We start from the raw sequence: 23,078 nt of genomic DNA, 5'->3' as shown, positions 1-23,078 counted from the left end.
AAAAAAGTCTACAGACAGCGTAATAGGGTACCAGTGACTTTTCCTTTTCTTTGCTTTTCTGCAATGGAAATAGCAGTGTACTCCCGAAAGTTGGGCATTTTTCCATGTTTCTAGTTAAGGTAATAAAGGCAATCACACCTTCCTGTCTGGTTCCCACATTCTGTCCTTTGTCTACTGTAGAACCATGATTACTACTTTCAAGTTCTGTTTCAAAGTTAAATAACCATGAAGAGAAAAATATTACTTGTGGAAAATTTACTCCTTTCTCCTGTGCCTCTTATTATCCTAATTCATCTCTTATTTTATTTCACGATTACCCACCCACTAATGATAGGGTGGAAGCAGTAGTGTCTTTCAACACTTCTCTGCCAAAAAACAAAACAAAACCAAACAAAAAGCCCAACTGTAACTCCTTCTTGGTGAACTGTCTGGGCTGCTGCCTGGCACTCCTTTCTTTTTTCCCTGGTGTGAACCACTCTGGAGGGATGGGTTGGAATGCCAACTCACTTCTGAATGACAACTGGGCTATGGGTATGAAGAGTCAGGAACAAAAATCTTAGGTGTCTGGTGAGACTATCAGCAAGCCTTGGCCCAGATCTAGAGAGGTTTATCCACTGACATTTGAGGTTGTAAGATGTTGACTCCATACAATCTCGTAGAGCAAGAGAGAAGATAATAAATTTGGTGGTGCTGGCACATAGTGGGTCTTCTCTGAAAAGAGGTGTTTTTATCTAGAGAGTTTATGAAAACTAGGTCCTAGACTGAAATTTAACTTTTTTTTTTTTTTTTTAAAGAAGTTACTTGGCTCAGCAAGTGATCCCAACTGGCTGTTCTTCTCCATTAGCATAATTTCTTTCAGGCTGGACTCATTTTAGAAGTTCAGTGCAGGTCACCTAAACAGGCAGGTGTGAATAAAAGCAGGTAAGCAGCCAGACCCTGGTGCCCGCCTAACCTCAACATGTGCTGAATGACCAAGTGTCCCTATCTGTGGATAAGGTGTTTCTAACACATTTTCCTTCATCTAGACTCCGGCCTGTCAAAGAAAAATAAATCTCAGGTGACAATAAAGCCTGCTAAAAATGCATAACAATGAGGTAAACATCAAGGCAGTGATGACATGTTTGCAAATAGATCATTTAAAATAAACAAATGGAAGAGGATATAGCTGCATCTTTCAAAAAACAAATTATATTTACTACATGATTCTATGCTGTCATTAAGCTATTTTTTCCCCTCCAAAAGCAAAAAGGGAAGCAGTTACAACAGTTTGTATACTGGCAGGCATTCCATATCTTAGGAAAACAAGCTCTTTAAGAATTATAGCCAGTAAAAATGACACATTTCTGAGACAGTTGCTGGCTGCTTGTTTCAGGAAAATGGGAGTACCTCAATATTCCACGTGAAGCAATATACAATTCTAACTCTTTTAAATTCTCTTTGGTCTATTTAACCACCAACATTTTAACTCAGTGTCCACTATGTGCCAAGTACACAAGAGTTCGGGATACAGTGGTAGATAAAATAGGGCCCTTGCCTCCTTGGGGCTTGCAGTTTAATGGAGAAGAGAGTGTATCTAATCTCATGAAAACCCATTTAGTCATTTATGGAACACAGCATTGTTTTTAGAGGTATTTGTTTTCAATAAAAATGCTATCCAGAAGCAAAATACTTTTGATGCAGAAACAGCTGTACTTCTTTGACAACTGCTGTTCTATTTACTTGAATGACATTATTAGAAACAGCTTCTCCCTATAAGTTCTTAATGTTTTATTCATTACAAAGATTGTCCATGTGCCCTAGGAAAGCAAATTACATGAAGATTTAAGAAATTTTTAGGTAGTTTAGGTGACAAAAGGGCCTGATTTATTGTAATTGATATGTGGTCTTACGATGTTGAGCAAGGGTTAGGTGATCTCAGTTAGATTTTTGGGTAGGAAAAACAAACAAAACACACAGATGTCATGACCCACTTATTTTTAAGTGTGTGTGAGCTTGTTACAAAATGACAGATCCTCATTTGGCCAGCATCTCCTGTGGCTTCTACCAAACCAGCAGTAGTCCCTAGTTTGCCTTATGGAACCAAATATACAGGTTCCAGGTTGAAGAATCAGGAGATCCTACGTGATGGTAGCTTGTTCTATAGAGCGGACCTTTCAGCTGAACTCCAATTGTTTTTTACAAGGGAGAGATACTGGAAGACTGACATGCAGAAAAGGAAGCGCCATAAATACTAGTCATATGACTTTTAGTGATAGGTAAGTTTGGCCGAATTAACGTAAAAATTGATATGTAACTGTCAATCTTCTATATGCATGATTACTTTTCCAGATTAGCAACTTTTTACCTCATTCTGTAAAGCAGTGATTACAAACAATTCTGACAAATGTTTTGTGATTTAAGATGTATTCCTGTATTAAAGTACTATAAAAATTATATAACCTACCCTTAAATCAACTGATTTTGCCAAATATGCAGAGCATTCTAGGTTAAATTTCCCCTTAATTAGTTGTGATCTTTTGGGTTTGTAAAGGGATTCTCATTCTCATTACCCAAAACTAAAGAGTTATTTTCCTGTTCATCAGAACCAACAGGAACATGCATCTCCAACAGCTTGACAACTGCAGTGTTACCTTGAGCATTTGTTAAAGGCCCCAGGCAACACTGCAATGCAAACACTGATCTAATATTTTCTGGCATCTCTTAAGAGCCATCGAAGGTAATCATGTTACTGGATTCTCCAAAGTGCTCTCAACAGAGCTTTGAGAGTGGGATGGTCTCTTACACAAGCTTGATTTTGTGGTACTAACAATCCTTCCCAAGAGACTGTGAGCTCCATGCATAAGGCTCAGGCTGACTTGCTGCCCATCTCCACAGAGTATTTTCCTTACCGATCTTCTGAAACTTAACTATACAGTGATTTGTGCTCCAATGTCTTTCCTTGATATTTGTACTAAAAATTCACTTCTAGAATGCCGGCTTTGAGTAAGCACTGTAGCTCATGATGAGATCTGCAAGTCCTCCTCACTTATCAAACAGCTTGGAAGGACTTGGAGCTCTCTAGAGTTTGTAACAGAATGGATCTTTTCCTCAGCAGGTTCTAATGAAGGTCTTCTCCACGCTTTTCCCTGTCAGATGCTGACAGCAGTTAACAGCTGGAGAAACTGCCACTTCCAAACTTCTGTCTTTCTAGTTATGCTGTATTTTATCCTAATCAAAAACCTGTAAAATGTAAACTGCCCTTGATAGAAGCTTCTCCATCCACTGTGGAAAACTAGTTCACTCAGCAACTGTAATTAGCTTTCTTTCTGATAATGTTGGCTACTTTCAACATTCCTCAACTCACAAAATGCAACGAACTAGCTGCTGCTTTTAAAACATTTCAATAAGGATCCAATAAATATTATTTATGGGTACAACATCGTTTCCTGTTTTAGCCCTCTCCTTTTCTAACTGAATTCTGTTGACCTACTCAACCAGTAGGAAGAGCCACAGCTTTTCTCTGTGGACATTCTTCCTCCCATGGCTGTTTTGGTTTCTCCTCCTCCCCTGTGCCTTAGGTAGTGTTTCTATCTTCAACCCAGTTTGAGGAGAGAGTAACATTTGTAATATCGTCATGTTACAATCATGTTACCTGATTATATATAGTCATGCTTTGCTCCTGCTGGGTTTCAGTCTTCTTCTTATTGAAATTCTCCTTCACCTTACTTCCCAACCCATCAACGAAGAGTTGTGTATCAGTAAAACAATGATTTCACAGTATTAAAGTCATGTTAAATACAAAACAAAAACTCCATACCTCCCATGACTCCAATAAACATTTTAATTTTCTGTATTTACTACTTTTCTAAGTCTATGTAGAGCCATTTATTTTTCACATTTGCAATGATAGGTCCTTTCCTTCTACCATTTATGTTGTGGGTCCTTCCCTGTCTTATTTAATGGTGACATAGTATTTTATTTGCATAGTTTATTATTGTAACTAACACCGCAGGAACATCTGTGTGTGGATCTTAATCTTTTTTAATTCCAGTGTCAACTGCTATAGTGGTAGGTGTACTGTATGGTGGTATTCTAACCAGTATTCTAACTGGCTCATAATTAGTCTCCAAGGGTTAAAAATTCTGCTTTTGTATTCTCTAGCTAGTGACTCCTGGAAAGTTATTCAATGTCTCTGGTCTCATAATCTCTGAAATGGGGATGATAATAGTGCCCACTTCAAAAGATTGTTATAGTTAACATAACAAGTGTTTAGAACAGCTAGTGTTCTTACTACTGTGGCAACAGGGGGAGCTCAAAGTTTTGAATTATGGCTCCTCCTCTTGTTTTCGAATTAAGAAAAATTCTCAGGAGAGGGACACTTCTGGTTCAGAAGGTCTAAGCACTTGGGGACTGGCTTGTTATCCATGGGATTTGATTCTGAGAGACTTAAGGAGCTGGCTAGAGTTGCTGCCTTGGCTTCTCATAGAATGAAGAAATGTTGAAGTTATAGTTAAGGATAAAGTTACTGGTGAATGCCTTTTAGAAAACTGTTACACAATAACACCTACAACTTCTACCCAAGAGCCTTGTGCTTTAATAAAATCTTACTCCACTATTTATTCCTCACTGGCAGAACCTGACAGTGAAAGGGTGTAAAACACTGATTTGTGAGGCTGGCTGTAGGCTGGGTGTGATCGATGGTGATAATTGTTGGAAGGCAGCCTCACCATAAGCCTGGCGTGGGGCTAGAACACCAGTACATCTCAGGTTGTGGGCCCCTGTCACTTTTTAAAAACTAGTCTGCTCCTCCTCAGTAGGAATGAATTTGAATTCTGGATCTGCAAGACTGCCCTCGCCCCACTGGCCACCCAGGCCTGTTCCAGTGCTTTTGCTGTCACGACAATTCTTCTTAAGAGTATAGCCCTTGAAAGGTACAGCTCATGATGCTGTGTGAGTTCAGATCCAGTTCTGTTGTATGTACTGGGTGAGGGAGATGTGACTGCACATCCTGAAGGTACCAGGGACATTGCACGTGTCTTCAAGTATTTCTTTTGTCCTAGAGCTACCAAAATTTTCTGTTTTTACAGAGTAACAATGCTTAAGAGAAATATTAAGGGAACAAAATGGGCAATAAAAACCTCTGAAAAATCTCCAGGCCTTTTACTAGAGTCATAATTTTCCCTCTAAACATTATCTTTTCTGCTACCTGGCATACAACAATGCCCTCATAACATCACTATACACACAGAGTTATGAAATGTGGGCAAGAGCGGTTTTCAAGCCCCACTGGACACATAACCAATTGGAAAAGTCAGAGTAACACAGAAAGCAGATGTAAAACAAGCTGAAATCTTTGGAGGGAGTCTGCCAGCAGACACATATGCACTTCATTGGGGCTCCTCTGTGACAAGATGAAGCTGTGAGCGATGTGGCAGAATGATAACAGTGCAACACTGAGAATCTAACAGGCACTCCCTGCCCTTAGCACACAGGGACTTATTCACACTCCATTAATGTCATGGAGAGGTTCAGAAAGAGAGATGGGAAATCACACTGTCTCTTGCAGCACTGAACACACTGTTAGCCTTTGTCTTTGAGAGGTGGTGGTGGTGGTGGGGGAGAGGCATTTGTCCAGGCAGTCAGGGCGCCAGAGCTGTTCTCAGCTCTAGGATGGTTCCAGCTCACATGCCATACGCATTAGTCTTCTCAAAGACTGTACTCTCTTCCAGGAAGGTCCTAGGAGAGCATTTTTAGACAAACCACTGAATCATGATCATGTGTTTCAGTGTTTTTGCCTGAGGCATGTCTCCTAATTTGGACACTGGTTCTAGATAACTAAAACTTCCCATCTCTGTTTCTAACATTCATTGTGTAGAAAACTGCCACCATAGTATTTCTGCATAATGGAATTTTTTATCAAGCAAGTATTAAGTGGTTGTTGAAAACCTCTATGGAATTCACCTAGACTGTGTCACAAAGAAGCCATGGGTTCTTTTACCCTGGATGGGGACCTTCCAAGTAAATGTGACTTACTACAAACAAGCCACCTCCAATATTTCAGGAAAAAATGCAGGACTGGGTGGGGCAAGACGGAAGGAAAAGCCACATAAGCAATTATTTTTTTCCCCCAACAAACTATAATATACATTTAAAGAAACATCTGCTATAAGATAAAGCCTCTTTTAAAATATAGTGACATCAGACACAAAATCACAAGATTTTAAAAGAGCATTACAGAAAGCAGACTGCACTAGAAATTGTGATGTTGTACATTAGATTTTTACAAAACTGTAACCATATGCTATATTACGTGCCATGCCCCAGGCCAGAGTGGGACACGGCTGGCATAGGGGACCCAGCCATGCCACCTGGGTATGGAAAGAATATGTTGGCAGGAGGGCAGGCAGTATAGAAGTGACAGCTCATGTGCATAGCTGCCTTCCTCCTGCTTAGCCATCTAGAGACTTCTTTAAGAGTGTCACAGTTAGGATGAGTTCATTGTTCAGTTTGTTCATTTTAAGAAAGTATCTTTCGGGAATTGTGTCTAATGTGGTTTTCTTTTCTGTACTTGGCTCCAATGTCATGGGCAAACTGCCAGCCATGCAAGAATCCAAGTACTCTGACAGGAATCATCCTAGATAATTCTGCTTATGCCAGCTAAACAACTTGCATCATTAAATAAACCGTCTTCTGACCGTATTTATGAAATGTTATGTCTACCTAGCAATGAGACTACATTATGCAAACATTCAAGTGGAGGCTCATTCAACTGACCCCTGCCTGACAATATTTTTGTTTTTTATCTGGTTCTCCTGATAATAATCATATGCCCTCCACAGAGAAACTGATGTTATGATGTAGCCATTCAGGGGATATGAAGAAAGAACAGTATCTAATACACAAACTAGTATTCAAAAGAATTCTGGAGTCACCATGTAAACAAACAAAAAACCCAAAAAACAAACAAAAAAAAAACAAAAAAAAAAAGAAAGGAAGAAAATCCAGAGAAGTTGAAAACTCTTTCACATTCTTTGTGGGTTTTCAAGTCTACTGAGTACTTGTTTTTTGGGAAAACCCGAATTCACTATGACAGTGTGCTTCCAAGTCTGGCATTATACATATAAAATTCATGCCTAAAGGCAATTTAACCTCCTGTGCAAAAAGGTGGTATCCAAAAAGGCCCTCAACATAGCAATGATTCTTGGGAGGAGCTCTGCATGAAAAATGCTCTTAGAAACCCGTTGGTAACTTCTGGTGGTAGGGTGATGCACAAGCTCCCTGAGTCCAGCACAAAATTAAAAAGAAAACATGGCTCCTGCCCCCAAAGAACATGTAATCTAATTGTCAACCAAGACTTATACGCTAAAAGATCATTACACATTCAAAATGGCACAAAACTAAGTGCTAATTCAGAACAAACAGAACAGCTTGACTGAAAAACTGTACCCCTGCAGTAATGCTCTCAATGTAGAAGGAACTCATCTGTTTCTTATGTTTCATTTGCAACTTGGCACAGCTTGGAAGAAACTCCTTTCTACTAGCTAAAGGTGAAGAGGATCCTACGGTCATTTACATGTGGTTTAGAAATCTAGGGCTTTTGTTTCCCTTGAATGGATGACCAATAGTCTACAAACCCCCTTCAAAGAAAACACCAATGACAAAACCATGAAGTTCTTTAGAGAAAAAAAGAGAATGTCTAATCTTGATCTGTGACAACCTGAGATCTACTTTACTCGAGGAACTGAAGATCTTTTGTTGTTATTAATTTAGCAAACCATTCCTTCAACATGGAAGATCTTATCTTAGACTGATACACCATCAAAACAAAAGTGGCCTACATGTTTTTCCTTCTCAAACGTTCCTTGTTGCACACAAGAATGAGTTAAGAAAGCAAAGAGGTCACAAGTAGGTGGATGAATAGGTGGTCACAAGTAGGTGGAATAGTCCCTTCAAGGGACTAATGTGTGGGGCCCTGCTCATGCAAAGGCTGACACAGTAGAAGCAAGAAAACACCAGCTGGGCACAGGTGCTCAATGCCGGAGGTTGACAGGGTAGGGTTTACAGAAGGCTCCCACGTACAAAATTTCTCCTATGTCTTTACTTGGGCTAAAGTTAAAAACATTATTTTCTCTTTCCATTTTTTTTCCCAACTCTACTGATGTTGATGGGAAAACAATACCAACTTAAAAAACAAGAAAAAAAGGAAGCTTTTCCACTAGATTGAGTTTCTTGAAATAATTACTTCCAGGTTTTATATTTTATGCTCCAAATTTGTGCATGGAAGCAGTTCAACTTCAGATACAGCCACAGATGCAGTGTGCACTCAGGTTTTAGTATTATAAGATCAGGTGTAGCCTGTGGAACTGCACATACAAGTTAGTTTTTCTATGAAATGAAACGCAACTGAATACAGAAAATTAAAGTGAATTTCTAATGGTAATCATCGGTCATCTAGCTAAAGATAAAACAGTGGAGCTACAGCAGAAAAAATACTAAACATTAGTTATACACGCACAGCCTTGGTGAAAATGCTCACTTCAATGACTTCTGGCTGGAATGAATCTAACTTCAAAACACCTCAATGTTTCTTGGTTTGTCTCTCACATGAAAAACTGGGATAAATATTCTATATAGCCTCTGTGCTTGCTTTCAAGAATGGGTCTGACCTGTTTTTTATGTTATGTAATTAGGTTCAAGTCACTGAATCTATTAACTTTAGTGTGTACATATTTTTGCATAGAAAAAGTAGCGAAAATCTGTGTTTTGGCAAATGGGGCACTCTGTTCTAATTCTTGTGGATTCTGTGGCAGGTGCTCACTTTAGAGACTCCTCCCCCATTTAGAGATGAGTGCCAGTGTCTGCTCTCCCAGTCTGAATATTTGGGATAAATCTTGCTGATATGGCTAATCCACTTGAGACTCCCACAAACAGGTGGCCAAGGTAGCAGTTAAAGGCTCCCTCTCAAGACCTGTACCTGACACTAAGTGAAACCTCAACTTTAACCCTTGGGCATGCTTGGGCAGAAGCTGGAAAGTGGGACTTTTAGCTGACGTGGACCTAAGGATCAGTGAAGACTTGCTGATCTGGGATACAGATTGGGAAGTGGAATTACAGATGTATTACGCCAGCTAAGCATAAGATGACTAAAATTCCAGGGGAGAAAAGATAGACGAGGGTGTATGTGGCTTTTTTTCTTTTTCCCCATTTTAACAATTTCATTACTTCCCCCTCAAAGCAAGGTGATGTGGTTTCCAAATTTTGAAACTTTCTCCTTTCTGGCAGGCAGTGTGCTAGCGGCTGGCTGTAAATCAGATCAGAAGACATTTCAATTTCCCCCCCCAGTCTAGCTTGTTAAGAACATAGTATTGGCCTGGTGTTATAGTGCAGTAAAATTTATTCAAAACCAACAAATATTTGTTTTTGCATAGTATGGCTCAAATGTTGTGGTGGGCATGAAAACAAAAAGCTGAAGATAGAGTTTCTGCCTTCAAGGAGCTTCTAGTTTAGTTGGACTGACACATGTAAACATGCTAAATGCCACACTACAGGGAGGTGTCCTCAAGGTGATCATCTGCAGACAGAGCATAACCCAGCTGGGTCAGAGGAGGTCCTTGCAGGGAGGAGACAAGCCCTGAACAGAGTCTTGAAGGCTGAGGAAGCGACAGCCAGGCTAAAGGGAACCAAAGGGATCCGGGCCATTGGAAACCATGAGAGAGAAAGCCAAGAAAAATGATGCAGCACGCTGTCTTGGGAATACCATTTGGAGGGCACAACATTGATATTGTACCTTCCAGTATCAATGTTGGAGGAGGGTAAGCAGGAAGGCAGAGGATGGAGGCAGACAGGACTGCAGAAGTAGGCAAGGGCTCCTGTCACCTTTGGCCTTCCATGCCATTCCAAGAATCCTCGATCTTTCCTTCTAACTGAGGGGGGGTGGATTTTTAACAATAAAGTGACACATAGGTATATATTTTATCTATCTCTGGCTACAGTCATGGAGAATATCTTAGAGAGGTAAGAAGAAATAGGGCTGATGCAATGGTGCAGATGAGAGATGATCAGAAATTAAACTAGGCAGTGGTAGGAGAAAGGGACGGAGAAGGTAGATTCTAGAAATAATCAGGAAGAAAAATTTAGGGACTTGAATGATTATTTGTATGTGAGATACAAAGGACAGAGGAGGCAGGGGAGTCCAGTCCTGGGTTTCTAGCTTGGATGTCGGGGTAGATACTCTTTCTACTAACTGAGAGTAGGAAAACAGGAGGAAGAGCAGAATTAGATGGGAAGTGAGGTAAGGGGGACTAGTGTAGTTCTGGAGAGGATGAATGTAAGGTAACTGAGGTCAGGCAGTCTGAAACTCTGGGGAACAGCCAGGATGAGAGATGAACGAGAATCAGTGACTATGAATATAAGTAATAGTTAAAACCTTGAGAGTAGATGAAATTATCAGAATCCTGAGCCAAAAATGGAATTCAAGGCAACACTAACAATTAAAAGCAAATAGAAGAAACAAGTTTACAAAAGAGAAGGATTAACACAAGATGGGAAGAAAACAGAGACAGGTGTAAAAGAAGTCAAAGGAGGACGCATTTGATGGATGAGTGAGGGGCCAGCAGTCCCAAATACATACAGCAGACAGACACAGTATAAAAAGAGGGGAAATTCTCCAGATGGGGTAATCAGGAATTAAGAGTTACAGGTTGAACTGTGTGGAGTCCTAACATCCAGTCCTCAGAATGTGATCTTACTTAGAGACAGGGTCATCAAAGTTAAAGCAAGATCATGGCGAGGGGGTAGGCTTTCATCCAATACGGCTGCGGTCTTCCTAAGAAAGGGAAATCTGGGCACGAGACAGACGACAAAGAGGGAAGGTGCTGTGAGGAGATCCGGGGAGAAGACAGTCATCTACAAGCCAAGGAGAGAAGCCTGGAACAGATCCTTCCCTCATTGCCTGGCTTGGGTGTCTGGATAGAAGGAACCAACCCTGCTGACATCTTGATCTTGGGCTTCTGGCCTCCAGAACTCTCAGACACTACATTTCTATGGTTTAAGCTACTCGGCTTGTGGTACTTTGTTATGGTTGCCTAACAAACTAATACTGCAAGTTTACCAAGAGGAGTTTCAACCACACACCAGGAAATGTCAGATTGGAGAGAACTGAGGCATAAATGGGAAGTAAGGAAGTGAAGACTACACTTTAAAATGTTGACATGAGAAGGTGCTATAAAAAACCAGGGTGCTTAGTTTAGTTTCTAGATTGCAAAGACTTAAGTGATTTCAAATACAAATGGCTATCTTCTTGAATATTTTTGGCATGAAGTAGTTCAGTTTTTGTTCACTGAATCCTGTGATTAAAAATGTCTATTGTAGTTACGTTCACAAGTTTCGTTCCTAGTGTTACTTGTTTGCACATTTCCCCCCATTTCCTCACCAATTAGTCTTGCTAGATATCTGTTATTTCAGTAACTGAAATTCAAATTTCTTGGCTTTGCTGAAAAAAAAATTAACAAAAGCAAAAGACAGAAACTGAAATTATAGGAGAGTGAGGCAATGACTGGCAGAGCAATGTCCCAATGAGATGGGATCTCAAGGACAGCTTTGAAACCCTTGTCCATGAGAGTTTAAGTCCATGAGAGTTTAAGAAAGGAGACTGGTAAGACTGGATGTGGGTGTAGGTCCCCTTGCTGGGACACAGCAGGAAGCTGACGGAACTTCTACCTGGTGATTTCAATTTTATTCATCAAGTAGGAAGTGAAGTCATCCACTTGAGAGTTAGGGAGGGGGTTAGGTAGGGGACTGAGCAGGCTGGGGAAATTGAGAACTGCTGTTAGGGAAGGGTAAGGAAGCCGAGTGAGGACTGGTGGTGCTGAGCAATTGATCAAACTGAAGACATTTAATTTGTGGTAGTGCCAATCTTTGCCTGCATGGATATAACAAGAGTGGTGTGGGTGAATTATGGCAGGATTAATCCAGGTTCAGTATTCTGCCGTGATAGTGTGACCAAGGGATGGGGTGCAAGAACAGGAGAATGCCACTTAAGAAATGATTTTAACACTCAAAAATGGAGACCAGATTTAGTAGGAAAGAGAAACAGGTAAAGGAGAATGAAGTGAAAAGAGAAGGATCCCTTTGTATTTCAGATCAGGGTTTGTGGGAGTTAGAGTAAGTGTGACATTAGAATGAAAAATCCATGAAGTGTGGTGTTCTTGATAATGACAACACAATGTAAAACCATGGGAGAAAGTGGTTAAAGTGGAGTGGACACAAAGGCCATAGGAGCTGAGGTCTAGGCACTGCTGGGATAGAAAGGTACCACACACTGCTCAACGGATATGATCGAATGAAGGGAGGTTCACTGAGGATGGTGATAAGGTGGTTTAGAAGCTGGCTGCTGCATCGAAAGAGGAGTGAATTGCACAATGCTTTACAAGCCAGCTCCTTACCACTGCTTCCATTAACATTTAAACATCCAATGCCTATGCCTAGGGAGAGGTGAATTTTTAAGTCTTATTTGTAAATCCAACAAAATGCATTTTAAAGAGCAAAATGAGGGGTTTTTGTTCTACTGACGTCATCATGTGCTAAAGTTAAACATACATCATACAGAAAACTACTGATAAAGTTTCAGACAAACAACATACCAGAAACTCCTGGTGGTGTCTTAATAAATTTTCCATTAAAATGACCAATAACAGCTTCGCATTTTTCTGTTGATTCCATCCTATTTATAATAAAAATAGAATACATAAATATTTAAAGTTCTCTTAGCTTTCCTCTTGTTCTGTGCATGCATAAACATTCTTATAGGTTTTTTGGATACAAATGAAAGCTAGTAAAAATGTGAATATGATAAAGGGTCTATTCTACCTTTTATCTAACTGCTATTTTTGTACTTCTATAGTAAAATGATAACTGATAACAATAGAGTATATTCTGAAGCAAAGCAAGAATCAATTATATTGAGTGTTTAAGATCAAGTATATCAAATGTATAATTTTATTCTAATTGTTGTAAAACTGAAAAATCAATACACAATAGCTTTGTTAGCCATAATACTGAATTGAAGAAATAACAGTTTAAAATACTAGGGTATTTTCTACTTGCTAAAATACTAGTCATTTTAAAATTGTCTTTGCTTTTACAAATTCACAAAGTGACAGACTAAAAAGTCATGATAACAGCCAGGATCAGTGAGAAGGGTGCGCCTTACATGCTTCTTACATTTGCTTCAGGTTTAAAATTAAATTCAGTGAAGTCAACTATATACCTTTTCGCCTTGGCTTTGGAGGAGTAAAGGTTGGAGGCTAACTTTACAACTTACTCTATACCTACAGGTGGATGAAAGTATCTGAGAAACATTGCTGGGAACTTAAATTACTTCAAATTATCTTTCTTTAATGGAAGAAACACTGAATAATCTACTAAAAACACTCTATACACCTGGACTACTCAGAGAGTTACATCTTAGTTTTAACAAGCAGTGATAGTTTCAAAAAACAATGTAATTTAATTGATTTCTGTCTTTGGATACAGAAATGATACAATTTGATCTGTTTTCAGAACACCCACAGTAGTGACAAAATGATGCTAAGCTATTCAGTGACTCACTTGCGTCATTTTAGCCAGTGCATCATACGCTGGAGATGCTGGCCTTGGTGACTTACTACTAGTAGGATATTTTAGTTTCATGATAAAGTTATCTGGCCTGACAGGAAGAGCAATGAACTAAAAATCCAGATGAACCAAATTCTAGCCCCTGCTTCATTATTTGGCAGTTAGGTAACAATGGAAAAGTTCCCTTTTTGGTCTCAATTTTCTAATATATAAAACAACATGTAATAATAATGCTTTGTTGTTGATATATCACAGGTCTGAGGTAAGATGTGATTGTCATTTGTGTATAAAAGTAAACTCTCAGAAATTCTTCCTACAAAATCAAAGTCAATACTTTAAAATATGTACACATTATTTATTATTGCACCGTATTAATAAATTTCTAATTAATGCATCATATAAAAATCAGCTTTGGATTAGAATTTTGATAAAAATCAAAGAGCTTTCTATTTAGTATTTTTCCATCAGAAACCAAAATAACCACTACTCTGAAGTGTTTTTCTTTTTTTCTGGGGAGAAAAAGATAAAAATTAGACGGAAGGAGTAGAGGGCACTTTAGTTATAACTAGACTTTTTTTTTTTTTTTTTTTGAGAGAGACGTCTGTCACCCAGGCTGGAGTGCAGTGGCATGATCATGGCTCACTGTATTCTCCAAATTCTGGGCTCAAGCAATCCTTCTGCCTCAGCTTCCCATGCAGCTGGGACTATAGGCATGCGCCACCATGCCTCGCTAATTTTTAAACTTTTTGTAGAGAAAGGGTCTCGCTCTGTTGCCTAGGCTGGTCTCAAACTCTTGGGCTCAAGCAATCCTTTCGCCTTGGCCTCCCCAAGTGCTGGGTTTATAGGTGTGAGCCACTGCATGCAGCCCCTAGAAGATTTTCTTTCTTTCTTTTTTTAAGACTAAGTCTCGCTCTGTTGCCCAGGCTGGAGTGCAGTGGCGTGATCTCAGCTCACTGCAATCTCCATCCCCTAGGTTCAAGTGATTCTAATGTCTCAGCCTCCCAAGTAGCTGGGATTACAGGCGCCTGCCACCATGCCCAGTTAATTTTTGTATTTTTAGTAGAGACAGGGTTTCACCACGTTGGCCAGGTTGGTTTCGAACTCTGCCTGCCCGGCCTCCCAAAGTGCTGGGATTACAGGCATGAGCCACTATGCTTGGCCTAGATTTATTTCTTTAAAAAAAAAATATCTGAAACAGAAATTATAAAATGTTAGTATTTGTCATATCTGTGTGGTGGTTACATAGGTATCATGTCCTTGTCTTACTTTTCTGAATGTTTTACATATTTCATTTTAAAACCTAACCCATTTACTTTACTGATGAATCAAATTTCCATCGAATAAGAAAAAAACATACTGATTTATCTACTGAATTCAGGAGACTGTTATTTTTAAAAAGTTAGAAGCATCCTGAGCTAAGGACACACACACGTTCAGAACTTTTGCTCATGTGATAGTTCCTTTCCATGAGGACCCAAATATTTAGTGTGCTCAGCTTCATGAATTCTAATGAACTTGCAAAAGATCTGGAAAAATGCAGTCTGGTATTTACACATAATTTAAGTTCATGGTGCAACTGCTCCCATAACCCCAGCTGAAACTCTCTCTTCTTGGTCATTTTTAGTTTTCCAAGATAACTAGGCAAAGCTATTGTTGTTGACATAATAAAGACAGGGCACAAGGCTTACCTAGCAAAGCCAACACCACGGCTTGTACCACTGGAATCACGTAGTATCCTTGTAGAAATAACCTGTCCAAATGGTTTGAGCATATTTTCTAGTTCTTGCTCATCCATGGAGAGTGGCAAATTAGAAATGTACAGGTTGGTAGGATCTTGTTCCTGTTGCTAAAACAGAACAGAGTGTTGTCCATTAATTTCCAACAGAAGGTGAGATATTTATGTTAACACACCTATTTTTATTAGCTACTTTCTTTGCTCAAGTCCTTTTAAAGTACTCAGAACCTCAGAACACCAAAGTCACCTTGGATGCTTGAAAACAGTGTCTGAAGCTTGGACAATCTGTGCAGACCAGACATGATCCCACCAAGCCCTTCTTAGCAGATCTGGAAATGGCACTATTGAGTTGGAGAGGATGCCCTCATGGAACCACAACTCTCATTTGTTTACGGTGTTTCTAAAAATAACCGACCTCTCCTCCACTGTTATTTTTAGGAGTCCATTTTAGGCACACTATTGCGCAGGAGACTAAAACTGCTAATAATTCAATTTAGAGATACATGAAGGATTCTGGACCAAGTCATCTACAGTCCAATAGGGATCTGCCCAAATTCCCATCCTCTGCTCCATAGCAAAGTTCATACTACTTTTGAGTCATGATCACCAATAGTAAAAACAGCTAATTTAACGAAAACAAGAAATCACAAGGCCATATAAAATAGTTAATTCTGGGTAGGGCAAATTTTAGACTCTTGGAAAAGCTGAACTCAAGAGTAGATGGGGGAGGAAATACTTTGTTCAGAGGACATGGCATTGACTTGGGACCTGAAGATCAAGCAGAAGTCAAGAGGCTTGCAAAAGGCTATCTAAGGGGTTTGATTTTACTTTGTCAGTCACTACTACTTCAACTTTCCTACTTAAGCAGTGCTGAAAGAAAGGAGAATAATTATGTATCTATAGGCAAAAGACAAGGTAGCCTTGCCAGAGCTGCAAAATGTTCTTGAAGTCTTGTGTTTTATCTTTAAAAAAAAAAGTCATGTAAATTTTGCAATCTACTTCCTATCTAAGTTTACTTTAATGGAGAAACAATGTTTTTGACCTAATACCAGTAAGTAACACTGACACTCCAGGAAGATAAGCCATGCTTATCTTGTGATATCATGCACATGAGTTGCATAATGACATTTCAGTTAATGGCGGATGGCATGTATGATGGTGGTCCTGTAACAGAGATGAAAACTTCCTATCACCTGGTGATGTCTTGATGATCCTGACCCTGTGTAGCCCTGGCTAATGTGTGTGTTAGTGTCTTCGTTTTTTATAAAAATTTAGAAGGTAATAAATAATAAATTTTAAAATAGAAAAATGCGTATAGAATAAAGGTATAAAGAAAATACTTTTGTACAGCTGCACAATGTATATGTTTTAAGCTAAATATTACAAAAGTCAAAAAGTTAAACTTAAAGGTTTATAAAGTAAAAAAGTTACAATAAGCTAATTCATTAATGAAGAAAAAAAATTTTTCTTTTTTTGAGATGGAGTCTCACTCTATGCCAGGCTGGAGTGCAGTGGCATGATCTCAGCTCACTGTAACCTCCACCTCCCAGGTTCAAGCGATTCTCCTGCCTCAGCCTCCCAAGTAGCTGGGACTACACGTGTGCGCCACCATGCCCAGCTAATTTTTGTATTTTTAGTAGAGATGGAGTTTCACTATGTTGGCCAGGATGGTCTCGATCTCTTGACCTTGTGATCGATCCACCCACCTTGGCCTCCAAAAGTGCTGGGATTAAAGGTGTGAGCCACCGCGCCTTGCCAGAAAGAAATTTTTAAAAATAAATTTAATGTAGTCTAAGTGTACAGTGTTTATAAAGTCTATAGCAGTGTAAGGTCTTAGGACTTCCCATTCACTGATCACACACTCACTGACTCACCCACAGCTACTTCCAGTCCTCTAAGCTCCAGTCATGATAAGGGCCCTATAAGGGTGCACCATTTTTATCTTTTATACCATATTTTTACTGTACCTTTTCTATAGATACAGAAATACTTATCATTGTATTATAACTGCGGACAGTTCACGCCATTCTCCTACCTCAGCCTTCTGAGTAGCTGGGACTACAAGCGCCCGTCACCACGCCTGGCTAATTTTTCGTATTTTTAGTAGAGATGGGGTTTCACCATGTTAGCCAGGATGGTCTTGATCTCCTGACCTCGTGATCCGCCCACCTCGGCCTCCCAAAGTGCTGGGATTACAGGCGTGAGCCACTGCACCCAGCCATGCTTTAAAGTCTTGATTCAACTTGAAAGTTTACCGATGAGGAAATAATATTAAAAAATGCTATAAAGCAGAATCTCAGAAAGAACTGGGCTCTTAAACCACTCTTTGATATAATGAAATAGAGTAGACTAATGCAGGAAAGTATTTCCTATGATGTTAATGCACTTGTTTTCAATAGCAAGGACCCTGTCAGTTAGAAACCTAATTTCATTTGGGATGACCTTTAGCGCTAATGTTATTTATGTTTCTTTTCAAATGGTCAACATGTGCTGCAAACACTGCCCACAAAGTTGAATTAAAAAAAAAAAAAGGTGGGGGGGGGAGGAGAAACTCCCAGCTGGCAGCACATGCCACAAAATAACAAAGTGTCCATGAATTATTTTTTTCCTAATCCTTTCTTTTCATGGGTGTTTTTTTTTTCTTTTTAAATTTTACTTTCTTTTTAGTTGTTGTCCATGCATTCTTATAACCACACATTCACTGTGAACAGGACATACAATACATGCAATAACTGGTGGTGGTTCTTGAAAGGAGGATAGTTTAGTATCTTTAAAATCAGTGACAACCATAACTGAGTTATTATTTACAATGCTGTCTGAAAAAAATACTTATTCTTTTAATTATAGGTGACCAAACATAAAAATGGGGTCAATGGGCCTCCTTTGTCCCTAGGCATGGAAGGGGTTCAAGGGTTTCCATAACAAGCAGAAAACTAGATCCCACATTGGCCGTCAGAGGGATAAACAGCTACTAACGTTCACGTGAGGAGAAAAGCCAGGCTTGGAAGTCTTGCACAGCATAAAGCACTCAGTCATCATCCGAAAGAAATTAACAAAAACCTCCCCGTGAGTGTGGAACGGTTCCTAAAATGCAAGAACGGGGACTTGGCAGTAAGAGCAGACATCTGTTTTCTCTTTTACGGAATAGGTTCAACAACCAGCAGATAGCCGGTCACTGGCATGTGACTGCAAACTGCTCAGGGCATGGTTGAAGCTCTGGATGGAGAGGGGGAATTACATTTCTGCTCGTGCGACTGCCTATTTATTGAAAAAAATGTGTAAACTTCCCAATAGCCAAACAGCACATAAGGATTTGCTGACCCCCATCAGGCAATAGGAGGAAATGAAAGGCCTACAGAAGCCACTTTGTTAATAGATATAAACAACGTCCATTCGCCTTTACTGTCTTTGCAGCTCATTATCCGCGTTTCTTTTCCTTTTATAGAATCTGAGTCTTTTATTTGAAAGATGTAAACATTTGTAACATTTGCCTAGTGTAACATAAACAGGTTTTCCAAAAGGCCCAAAGCCATTAGGTTAAGTTTCATCAGTGTACTTGACGGATATAATTTTTAACTGTCCCTTTCTTAATTCTCAGTATCTGTCCAAGCTTGGAAAAAAGTTATTTTCTTACTTAATTAATTTATTTGATCATCAACAAAACAAACACTAAAAACCTACCATATGGTAGGTACCAGGCAAAGCACTGAAAATTAAAACATGAATAAAAACCAATCACTGGTCTCTAATGCCCTCATTTTGCAGTTTTGCAGCAATTTAGTTTTGAATATTTGTGGGGTTCTTTTTCAACTTAGGTAGCCAGTATGTCAAGCAATATTATATTTCTGCCCTTATCCTCTAAGTGATTGCTCTTAATTTTTTTCTGACTATATAAGGATGAAAGACTTTTAATATATAGCAATATGAGTTTTCAACACATTATAGTATCCTGATTAGTTCACTAGAGGAGAGTGGAAAGTGATGGATCCCCTCCCTATCACACAAGCACAGGGGCTGGACTTAAACTTCTTTTAAAAATCACTTCCCCGCTGGGTGTGGTGGCTCATGCTTATACTCCTAGCACTTTGGGAGGCCTAGGCAGGTGGATTGCTTGAGGTCATGAGTGTGAGACCAGCCTGGGCAACATGGCAAAACCTGGTCTCTGCAAAAAAATACAAAAATTAGCCAGGTGTGGTAGTGCGTGCCTGTTGTCCCAGCTACTCAGGAAGCTGAGGGTGGGAGGATCACTTGAACCCAGGAGGCGGAGGTTGCAGTGAGCCTAGATCGCCCCATTGCACTCCAGCCTGGGTGATACAGCCAGATCTTGTCTCAAAAAACAAAACAAAACAAAACAAAAATCATCTCCCCGAAAGATGTGTGTCAGGTGCTCCTTTATCCAGGCAGCATAAAGGGGCTAAGTCAAGTCTAGATACTCAAACTCATGGTTCTACAGTATAGGACAATACACTCACTGATATTTAAAATACCTCTTGTAACTTTAATGATATCATAAAAAAGAAATCAGATCTAGGAATCTCAAGTCATTCTACAGGGACCTAAAGAAATTCACAATATGCAGAATGTTGGCAGCTGGCCAGCACCTCTGAACCTGAGTACTGGTCCTCGCCACAGATGATGGAGGAAGAGGTCCTTTTCCTTAGCCAATTTATAGTATCAAGCTTTCTAAAGAGGTCTTTGAACAGTGCTCATTTTCAACCTGGGGGAAAGCTAGTATTTGAAGAGCGCTGTAGACATGACATATAGTGCCAGTCTATACCCAGTCCAGTTTTGAACAAAAGCATTGTAAAGGCTTCTTCAAAACAGTATATAGTTAATATTCTAAGCTGCTTAATATTACAGGCATTGGAAATGATGCCTAGGTAAGTGTTCAGTGGTCACTCCAACTAAAGCCTCTACATTCTTAACAGATTGCTAAAATAGAACTCTTTCTAATTCTGTTTGAGGGGAGACCACAAAACAATGGGTGTTGGGAACTCCCATATTCCAGAGTGAGAAAACAGACCACCTAAAGACAGACTGAAAGGAGCTGGCTGAGAACTGGTTTGGGACACTTAACTGACCACCCACCTCCTGTCTATGTCTAAGAGACTGGAGAGACTGAGAGTGAGCATTTATGCGGAAAGAAACGCTGAAGCGTTCCCAGTCTCACCCTGTGAATTGCTTTCCTCTCACCATCAGTCAAGCAAGAGGAGGGGACCACTCAGGGAGCTTGATCTGTGTCTCAGGAACCTGAGTGGATACAACAGATAGATGCCCCACTTAAAAATCTAAGGAATCTTCAACGAGAAAGGATGAAAGGCTGACAAGTGTGGCCGGGAGGTAACTCTCTCCAAAGGATGACTGGCAAAGGTAGATCAGATGTGGGCCACACAGGTAGAGTTGGCCCAGGGTTGTATTAGATCCTCCCAAGGTGGTTGCTGCGAGGGGCAAGAAATCCCAGCAGAAAGGGGTTGAAGATAGATCATTAGATTATCAGGAGCTGACCATGTCAACCTGAGGACATGTATTCTTTCACTTCAAGGAGCCATAGGAGAAAGATCAATTTAGCGGAGGTGGGGATGGAGTTGGTTAAAGATCTCAGAAAACCAAAGCATTCCATGAGAGAAAGCATCAGCATGCTGCCTGGCTACAGAAATCAACATCAGATGACCTCATTGTCAGGTCATCCTTTTCCAGCACACCAACCCTGGAGGGGTTAAACAAAGCCACGGCTAGTAAGCTGAAGGAAGAGTGAGAAAAACACAAGCTCTGGAAATAGGAAAGAAATTAGTCATTTGCTCATCTTACTATAAGCTTGCTACTTGGAGCAGACCTAATCCAGGGAAGGAAGAAGCTTCAGCTGAAGATTCACTACATGATACTCAAAATTTTTGTCAAATAAACAGTATTGGAGTATTAAATTACAGGCATTGCACACTTAACATCATAATCTGTTCCTGAAAATCAGAAATTGAGCATCAAAATGTTAACCGAGAGCCTATTTCACATTATATTAAATAGGAAAAAATTATAATGTATTACACATCAGTCATAATCCTCAATCAAATTTTCTAAAATATAACTATTTTATTTTCCTATTTTTCTATAATTCCCAAAAATGTGACTACATACATTCATCATTACATCTGTCTCTGTGCATGTGTGCACACATATAACAAATGTTTCTGTTGGGATGGAAACACTGCTTCCTGATCACCAAATAATCAATATGGTTGTCAGCCAACAATTGCTTTTTAGGCTGTGATGTCTCTCTCAGCACCAACAATATCCAAGACACACATCACTTATGTTAAATCTCAGGAGTTTTAAAAACATCTATATGTGAGTCTGACATTCTATAAACTGTATTTGCTATGTAACTTGAGACTCTGACTGAAAATATATTGAAACATATGTACGCTTCATGGAGTTTGGCTATGAAAAACTGAGGCATTCTACCAAAAAAAAATCAACCAGAAACACCTGAAACGAAAGCTGCTAGGGGAACTTCTTGAAATAATGACAGTGGCTACAGAAGTCATGAGAGTTGCCCTGGATTTTATCCAAAAGCAAGGAGCTTCAGTGAGTGCATTATTAATAGAATGGACAGTGGGGAAAAGAAGAAAGTTGTTTTCCAAGTGTGCCCTAAAAGTCCTGCTTATACAATGCTGGGTTACCCATCGTTTACAGAACCAGATTAAAATTCTGCAAATCATTATGCAACAAGGTATCACATAGTCCAATAAACATATTTAAAACCTCTTTATCACCGTCTTTCAATAATGTCACAGAGAATCTCTATATGATGGACACATAATCTGAAAATCATGATGCTCAATATTTACAGTTTCTGAGGCCAGGTGTGGTGGTTCACGCCTGTAATCTCAGCACTTTGAGAGGTTGAGGCGGGTAGATTACTTGAGATCAGGAGTTTGAGACCAGCCTGGCCAACATGGTGAAACCCTCTCTCTACTAAAATTACAAAAATTATCCGGGCGTGGTGGTAAGTGCCTGTAATCCCAGCTAGTCGGGAGGCTGACACGGGAGAATCGCTTGAACCCAGAGGGGCAGAGGTTGTAGTGAGCCGAGATTGTGCCACTGCATTCCAGCCTGGGTGACAGAGCGAAAAAACTTCTTACTCTGGAGTTTAAGAAAATCTAAAGTAAGTCCAACTCAGTGCAAAGTTTAAAAAATATTAAATGGCAACAGCTACTTAGAAAGGTGATTCCTTTTACTACTGAAATCTTTATGCTGATTCTTTCATTCAAAGTACATCTCTACCCTATAGCTGCATACAGGTTTTTCAACATCCTTAAGGTCCTCGTAAGCAACTTATCCGCTTACCAGAGTCCTTTAACTTCTATGAACCTTCTTATGTGTATGTAAATACTTCTCAGGGAACAATTACATGCTACAATTCAGAAGTAGCAGAAGACAGTATAAAATTACTTTCCTCTTTACTTGAAGAAGCCAGATAATATAAAAGTATTGCTCTTTTAAAAAGAATACTCACAAGATCAAACCGCTGAGTTTCGGGATTGAAAATATTTTCTGTAGCAATTGAAGAACTCAGGTTTTAAAAAATTTACATAATTACACAGATGTCTTAATAACTGCACTGTAGGTAGTAGGTATTAGGATGTAATGCAAACTTACATTTGGGTAATAAAGACTGGGACATAAATACCAGTTTATTCAGCAGAGACTCCTAAATGTGTTTGGTACATAATAGAATGTGTATTATGGAATG

General features: G+C 39.5%; 1 protein-coding gene across 6 annotated transcripts in view; it reads right to left on the bottom strand.

Moving 5' to 3' along the window:
* Positions 1–23,078, bottom strand: part of RBMS1 (RNA binding motif, single stranded interacting protein 1) — a 182,499-nt gene that overhangs the window by 22,235 nt on the left and 137,186 nt on the right. For all 6 annotated transcript variants that reach the window (XM_011991447.1, XM_011991470.1, XM_011991443.1 and 3 more), the window contains 2 exons: positions 15,282–15,439; positions 12,621–12,700 (listed from right to left, as the gene is read on the bottom strand). In XM_011991447.1, coding sequence (XP_011846837.1) covers positions 12,621–12,700; positions 15,282–15,439 — 238 coding nt within the window. The remainder of the gene's footprint in view (positions 1–12,620; positions 12,701–15,281; positions 15,440–23,078) is intronic.

Source organism: Mandrillus leucophaeus, unplaced genomic scaffold (assembly GCF_000951045.1).
Source record: "Mandrillus leucophaeus isolate KB7577 unplaced genomic scaffold, Mleu.le_1.0 Scaffold110, whole genome shotgun sequence".
NCBI classification, from domain to species: domain Eukaryota; kingdom Metazoa; phylum Chordata; class Mammalia; order Primates; family Cercopithecidae; genus Mandrillus; species Mandrillus leucophaeus.
This window is presented reverse-complemented; position numbering and strand designations above follow the sequence as displayed.